Source organism: Nematolebias whitei, chromosome 2, assembly GCF_014905685.2.
Source record: "Nematolebias whitei isolate Nwh7 chromosome 2, NemWhi1, whole genome shotgun sequence".
Classification (NCBI taxonomy): Eukaryota; Metazoa; Chordata; class Actinopteri; order Cyprinodontiformes; family Rivulidae; genus Nematolebias; species Nematolebias whitei.
Window position 1 is genome coordinate 35,680,272 of NC_056499.1, and position 7,927 is coordinate 35,688,198.

The following is a 7,927-nucleotide window of genomic DNA, read 5'->3' on the forward strand; positions in this document are numbered from 1 at the left end:
CCATGTTGGGTCACGGGGGTCGCCGGTGCCCATGTCCGGCAATCATTATGCGAGGGGCGGGGTACACCCTGGACAGGTCTCCAGTCCATCACAGGGACACATAGACAAACAAGACAAAAAAACATTCACTCTCTCACCTAGGGACAATTTAGAGTTACCAATCAGCCTAACATGCATGTTTTTGGTCTGTGGGAGGAAACTGGAGCACCTGGAGAAAACCCACGCATGCACAGAGAAACCATGCAAACTCCACCCAGAAAGGCCACCGGACCGGGATTTGAACCAGGGACCTGCGCGCTGAGAGGCAGCAGCTCTACCAGTTGTGCCACCGTGCTGCCCCAAACAGGAAAATGATCCCTTCAAATGATTGTTGCAGACTTCTGATTTGTGCAACTAAATATGGTTTTTACACTCCTGCATTTTAGATGAATTAAATATGAATAAAGTTCAAACTGTTCTGTGTTGCTGTTTATCTGAAGTTGCACTGAGCTCATTTTATATCTTGATAAAGAGTCAGACTAACAAAGACGATCCTCTATGTAGTGAGGAGTGATCAATCTGCATTATGCAAGCTTACAGAACATGTCAGCTTTATAACTTGAACCCCACACTCCCTGTTTCTGTGAGTTCAGAAAGCTCCTCGGATGAGAAGCGAAACGTCTTCAGCTACAGGAGTCCAGCTGTTTGTGCTTTTAATCTTGTTTGGAGTTACCATGTCCTGGATGACAGAATCTTCACCAGCATCTTGATAAGGAGCATGTTTGTTTGTTATTTTCATGCTGACAGACAAAACACTGGATATGAAAGAGGCAGTGCTCATTTTTTCTTTCTTTTTAAAATCTTGATAAGAGTTATTGCTACACTCGATAAAATGAGTGAGCACCAGTTACAAGGAAATATAGTAAGTCACATCCTTCCACCCTGCTTCACTGCAATCCCCAACCCCTCATATCCACACACACTCTGATAAAAAGCATCAGTGGTAAAACAGGTAGAATCAGAAGGCCTGTGTTCAGAGCGTTGATGGACATCCAGCTTATTGCAGCTGTCATGTTCTTTCGGCTGCTCTCTTCTGCAGGGCTTGTCCCAGTAAGAGAACTCACACAAAAGATTTGTCAATAGTTTCACACTGAATGCATTTCCTGATGCAAACTGGGCTCAAACCTTCATGGTTGCATAACCACAGCGCTGACCAGTGAGCTACAGAAGCCCCAGCGCAGTTGTAACAAAAGTGAAAAAGTCCTGCTGCAATAGGATGGCCTCTTATAGAAGACATCATCAGTAAAATTATTTCCAGTGTGACTCAATGACTTCCTTGTAATTGCTTTCATTGACTGTAAACAGTCGTAACATTTAATGAACAGTTTTATAAGTATGGAGCGGTTTGTTAAACATCAGCTGATCAACACGTTTACCTCTCCTGCTTATTTGAACTCAGTTTGGAACCAGTGCACAAGTTTAAATCCATTTTTAATCAAGATCATTTGAAATTAATTAGTTTACAGACAACCAAAGCTGCTCCAATTAAAGCATATTTTGATGTTCTTTGACCCCAGCTGGGTGCGCTAAGTTTGGGTGCTACCAGAACCAAACCTTCCAAGCAATGATGCTGAGATGACCACTTCATGCACACCCAGTGGGCAATGATGCCTCTCTGCTCCACAGAAAGACACCGTGGTCAGAAAGACGGTACTGGACGTGCTGAGTGGGTTTGATTCTGTGTAAAATGCTCGTATTACCACACAGACAAAGCTTTCAGAAGTTCAATAGTTTTATTCTTCAGAGTTCAGGTAAAAGACAATAAATGTTCATCATACATGCTCATATTTACACACAAACACTAAATTACAAAATGATATCTGACTTAAAAAAACAAAACATTGTAGAACATTATAAGTTTGCTACAAAAAATCAACTTCATTGAGAACAGGATGAAACAGAGATCTTCACAGCGGTTAGAATTCAACACAAGTACATATTGCACACATTAATAAATACATTATATAAAAATACTTGTTTTGTGTCTGAGAATTGCTTAAAAGTGGCTCATAGTGCACAAAGCAGGGAACTGCAACAACTTCTCCTGGGTCAGATGAGGTGGGTCATTTGGGACGTTACTGACACCAGAGGATCAGGGGTCAGCATTAAGGTGAGTTGGAGGAAGCCCCAGGTGTCTTCTGTTCATGGCCTAAAGTGCTGTGGGTTGAGGTAGACATAGGGGGACCAAGAGCTCATCTCCTGATCCTCCTCATCCTCCCTTGTCTCCTCGTCTACACTGTACCCCTCCACCCCGTCTTCATCTGAGCTCAGCCTGCCATCGCTGTTCCCTCGCTCACGAATCGTGTCAGGGGCCACTAACTCTTGGTCCACAAGCTCCTTGTGACACTGTTTGCAGATTCTGACCGGCTTCGTTGGGTGGATGTGCTCGATCACCACTCGGTTCTTGGAGCACGCCCCGCAGACCAAGTAGCCGCAGCTCCTGCAGTGGTGTCGACGATGGGCCATCGTGAACTTGAAGGAGCAGCGCATGCAGGAGTGGGAGGAGTCATCCGGGACCCAGGTGACGGCAAAGTTGGACCCGAGGATGTGGTTGCCGCTCTGCAGAAGTTTGGACTGACAGTCTGTCATGTGCTCAATCCACGCTTGCTTCTCCTCTTGGCAGGCGGCTGCCACGAAGAAGGACTTGCGTGGTGTGCGGATCAGCCACTGGTTCCTGTCCTTGGATTCGTCCAGCTGGACGGCCTCTGAAATGATGACAGAGGGTTGTTACAAGAGCTGTTGAGAAGTTAGCTGCAGAAAAACCCTAAGACACTTCTGCAGAGCCAAATGAGACCACAAACATGAAAGCAAGAGCGTGTCTTGTCTTCGCAAATTTAGGCATTTTACAAGAGCAAGAGTTTCTCACCTAAAGGAATGATCTGCTGCTTAGTGTACCAGCGGCCATTCAGAATGATGCTGCCGTACACCAGTATGTCACTGAAGAGGAAGAACACTTTGGGCTGCTGGCCCCGGCGGCTCTGCTTCATCAGCTTGCCCTCTCCGATCAGAATCCGACCATCCTGGTACAGGGGCTTTCCCGCCGACCCGAACGAGCTCTCCACAGCCCGGATCCGCTCACGGTTCTCCTCAGCAAAAGTCAGCAGTGCCATGACCTCAACTTCAAACCAACAGGAGGAGTGTTCACACTACTGCAGTCAGAGGTCTTTCTGATTTCAGACGCCCTGCAGAGGTATTTATGCTTCCAGAACCTCGCTGACGAAACAGGGCTTGGGTTTCAAAGAAGGAAGGCTGTAATACAGACATTATGCAAACAAGGAGGAGCTGAGTGCTAAATTAGAATTCAAGCAGTTCTACATAAGAAACTCTCTCTGTTTCTAAGAAATACATGACTCTGCTGCAGACCAGACTGATCTTAAATCTGCACCCAGCTGAAAGCAGGACAACCCTGCACTCATGACTTTATACATTTTATGATTTGTGTAATTTTTTAATCTGTATCTCCAACTGCAAGTATAATTAAATAAAATATATAACTAAAAAGCAGAAGTCATTGCAGATTGGGAGGTGGTGACAGAATTGTTATTGCTTACTTAAAAAAAAACTATTAATTTTTTATTGGCTTTCCATTGTGAAAAACCAATCCTTTGGAAGTGTCAAAATTGATTGACAGCACTTTATGAAACATTTATATTAAATAGTAAAAAGGACACTAATCTTCACTGAACATGAACTTTTTTTCCCATTTAATTTTTTTTCATAAAACAGTTATGAACCAATTTGTTACATGGTGCTGAAACAAAACACTGTTTCTCCAGCATTTTATGGACAAAACCATCAATCAAACGATCCAACCAAATGTAGCTGAACTCCACAATCATGCAAACAAGACATAAAGTGATTTGCAAAGCAACGATGTGAGCCCAGATGACTTTAAAATGAACTTATATCATCATAATCATCATTCTGCATGCCAAACCTGCAGCACTTCTGCAACAGCAACTCTGATCACCGAGGACTTATTTTTTGTTTAAAAATGTAAAAAAATATGCCTTGTTGTTTCTGGAGCTGCTGACAAAAGCGCCTAACACATGCACACGGCTTTGTGCCAGAAAACACAGCAGAAACAGAAACCAGTAAATCTGGATGACTCGGTCTTTATCAGTGAAAACTGATCTGACAGAAACCTCCGCACACGCCTCCTTAACCACCTCAGGTAAATTCTGTTGCGTGCAAACCTTCTGAGGGCAAATGAGAACTTCTGTCAATAAAACCACAATCAGGTGCATCTCAGCAGTGTGCATAAGTGGCTTAACAACATGTTTTTCCCATCACTGGCAAACCTCACTGGGATTTGTTATTAAGAAGCAAGTTAAAATGTCCCAGTTTATCGTAAAGAAGCAAACGTCCTGCTCAAGGTGTGTGAAGCTGGAATTGTGATCTGTTAATAATTAGATTGACCTAATTTACTGTATAAACAAATTGGTAATTTGTTACAATGTACTGGGTTGGACTAAGGTAACTAAATTGAAATGAATTACACGTGACTTTCATATAATTGAAATAAAATGACTCTAACCAGATTTTAATTGGATTTAATTTGATCAAATCAAATTTACATAAAAAAAAACAAATGTTCTGCAAACAAAACAGTAATTATGAATAATAATAAAACTGTATGCATTCACCTTCTCAGTGTTTATGGTTGCTGAGTCTGTTCACAATGGAGCTCTAAAACCTTGATACAACAGTTTGTATGTCCGGGTGAGATGGTCCTCCTTGTCCATGTGTCGATTAAATCATTAGTACATATTTAAAAAGGCTGTGCTAGGTCTGCTCCCTTTCCATCTGCTCATCTATACGAACCATAAATTGACTGGAGATTATTCACTCCCAGGACTACTTATTGTCTGTACTACTTATTGTCTGTACTACTTATTGTCTGTACTACTTATTGTCTGTACCTAAAGTCCAAATGGAAAAAGGGGAGTCATGTCAGTTTGCCGCCTCGTCAAACTGGAAACAACTTCAGTCTAATCTAAAAATGAGCGAGCTAGTTTCATTAAGCGTATTTACAGGTCTTATAAACATTTTTGAGGAACAGATGTCAGACCGTTTTATCTGATATGAATACTTATATTTTGGTCATGTACAAATGCACCCTATTTTAAGATTTTTCTACCAGTTTATTTAATTTAAATGTCACTATTGTTATTAAGAGATTTTTACTAAGTGTTTTATCTGATGTGAATAGATGTTTTTTGTGTTATCCTATTTTAAGATATGGTTTATTTGATTACATTGTTGAATGTTATTGTTAAAGGGTTAGCTTATGAAATGTTGTGTTTTGTTGCCAGTTGTGCCCAGGGCACCCTTGTAAATGAGATTTTAAATCTCATTGAGTGTCTTCTAGTAAAATAAAGGATAAGCAATAATTACAATAAATAAATAAATAAAAAAGACAAAATAAAAAACATTCAATGGAGCAAACATGTCAACTCTTATGCTGTATTAAAAGCCAGTGAGTATGAATGTGTCTTAAAACTAAATTGTCTTAAAATTAGACAGAAAAACACACGAGTTGAAGTCTGTCTGATATGAAGGAGCAGCTGCTTCCACAGTTTAGGAGCTACAACTGAAAAGGCTCCATCACCTCAGTGAACCAGCCTGACCCTCAGGACCAGATGACCAGTGGTGGGATGTAACTAAGTAGTACTTTGTTACTGTACTTGAGTACAATTTTCATGTATCTGTACTTTACATAAGTAGAGTTAAACGTGGGTACTTTCGACTTTTACTCCACTACATTTGACATTTTCTGTACGTTCTACTACACTACATTTCTATCAGAGTCAGAGTCAGAGTTTCTTTATTGTCATTCGCACCTCATGTGGTACATGTGGTGGAGCGAAATTATGTACGCAGGGTCCCAGTTACATCCAACAATAAAATGTATAAGAAAAACAGTAATAACATCTAAGATATGAACTAAGAAAAACATCAACTAAATATACACTAAGCACTCATAACATAAAACATTGAACATCAGCACAAACATGAACATGAGTCTGTGAGCAGATGTGCACGCATGAACACATCAACATTGAAACAGATCAGCAGCAACATGAAACAGATCAGCAGCAACATGATATGGTTTTTCACAGTGATTATTCTAGTTAGAGATTCATGAGTCTAACAGCCTCAGGGTAGAAGCTGTTCCTCAGTCTAGTGGTTCTACACTTAATGCTCCTTAACCTCCTTCCTGAGGGGAGTGGGGCAAAAAGTGTGTGTGCTGGGTGGGTGGGGTCCTTCATGATGCAGGTGGCCCTCTTCCTGCATCTGGAGGTGTAGATGTCTGTGATGGTGGGGAGACTGATTCCAACAGATTTCTGTGCAGCCTTCACCACTCTCTGCAAAGCTTTTCTTTCTGCAGCTGTGCAGCCTCCATGCCACACATTGATGCTCGAGCACAGGATGCTCTCCACTGCACACCTGTAGAAGGAGGTGAGGACTGAGCTTCCCAGACCAGCTCGCCTCAGCCGTCTGAGGAAGTAGAGTCTCTGATGAGCTTTCTTGATCAGGCTGGTGGTGTTGTTGTTGTTGTTGTTGTTGACCACGTGGTCAACAGATGCTTCTATGGCTTCTATGACGTGCTTCTATGTGTTGCGTTACAAGTGTAGTGAACTAGGCCTCCGACCACAACCTGTCTCTGAAGACCTTTATGGGACAGGAACTGTTGTTTCATTGATTTGAATCCAGAAATACAAATGAGCTCATCAAGAGACTGTTTAATTGTATCCTGAATTAATCAATTGAAAGAACACTCTTCTTTTTGATAATCAAAGTGTGTTTACTTCATACCATTTCTAAATGTTGAAGTGAACCACTCATTTTAAATCAACTGTGAAACAGTATTAATGATTTTTAAACCTCATTAGAAATTAGAAATCAAGTTAAATGTCTATTTACAAAGTAATTATGCATTTTGATCTTCTGTCTGAATGAGAAGTAGTGATGTCGGTCGAAAGTCAGAGACAGTCAGAAAACGAGTTATTAGAACTAAGTGTATTGTTTTTAAACCTAGCAGACAGTAAATAACTTCAACTGGCATCTGCGTTTGTCTCACTTTGCCATAACATTTCTCTGTCTGTACTAAACGTTCCTAAACATTCCTGCAGCCTCTCTTGACTTTTAATAACCCTCTGACATCACTGAAACACCCCCCTGTTGGTTGTTTCAACCAATCAGGAAGTACCAAGTGACCGGAAGTGAGGACTCTTTAAAAGTCAACACTTCCTGGAACTAGTCAGTTTTTGACCGCAGTCTTCCTAGAGTCTTTCATGGAGTCTTCCACTTCTGAGTGGAATCTCTGACTATGGATGGAGTCACAGCGCCTCGCTGTGAACTCACCCGGGCGTAACGCCCTACAACTTCAAAGGAAGCTTGTTTGTTGAACGGAGTAAATCGCCACGACTTCTGACAATGACCAGCCGCTTTAACCGGAGACGCTGGAAAGGTAGCGTTGAAATAGGGACATCTATACCGGACCTGATCCTCATCTGCAAAAGTAAAGAGATGTCACGAGTGTCGCGCACTAAGTGTACCGGAGGGTTGAGCTGGTGTTGGAAGAAGCGTGCTAATTCTGGTCAACAACATACATCTTCCTCCATCCATTTTCTTTAAACTTCTCCATTCCTTCCTTTAAACTTTTCTATTTTGCCAGTAATCTATAGGTCCTTCTCAAAAAAATAGCATATTGTGATAAAGGTCATTATTTTCCATAATGTATTGATAAAAATGAAACCTTCATATATTTCAGATTCATTGCACACCAACTGAAATATTTCAGGTCTTTAATTGTTTTAATACTGATGATTATGGCATACAGCTCATGAAAACCCAAAATGCCTGTCCCAAAAAATTAGCATAT

At 41.2% G+C, this 7,927-nt stretch overlaps 2 protein-coding genes across 2 annotated transcripts in view; one reads left to right on the forward strand and one right to left on the reverse strand.

Annotated features, from left to right (window-relative positions):
- Positions 1-1,867: 1,867 nt before the first annotated feature.
- On the reverse strand, positions 1,868-3,202 carry plekhf1 (pleckstrin homology domain containing, family F (with FYVE domain) member 1). The gene is made up of 2 exons (XM_037697659.1): positions 2,906-3,202; positions 1,868-2,744 (listed from the first exon to the last, which is right to left on the reverse strand). The coding sequence occupies exons 1-2, from the start codon at positions 3,147-3,149 to the stop codon at positions 2,182-2,184; spliced, it is 807 nt and encodes a 268-aa protein (XP_037553587.1). The 5' UTR covers positions 3,150-3,202; the 3' UTR covers positions 1,868-2,181.
- Positions 3,203-4,495: 1,293 nt separating this feature from the next.
- The window catches only part of dok4 (docking protein 4), a 17,874-nt gene continuing 14,442 nt past the window's right edge, over positions 4,496-7,927 (forward strand). The window contains exons 1-2 of the mRNA XM_037694342.1: positions 4,496-4,515; positions 7,321-7,330. Of these exons, the coding sequence (XP_037550270.1) occupies positions 4,496-4,515; positions 7,321-7,330 (30 nt within the window). The remainder of the gene's footprint in view (positions 4,516-7,320; positions 7,331-7,927) is intronic.

Excerpts from the sequence above, each read along its gene's own strand:
- plekhf1 (XM_037697659.1), bottom strand. The coding sequence starts at position 3,149 with ATGGCACTGCTGACTTTTGCTGAGGAGAACCGTGAGCGGATCCGGGCT. Across the intron at positions 2,745-2,905 it reads GCAGCAGATCATTCCTTTAG|AGGCCGTCCAGCTGGACGAA; the intron begins GTGAGAAACTCT and ends TCATCATTTCAG.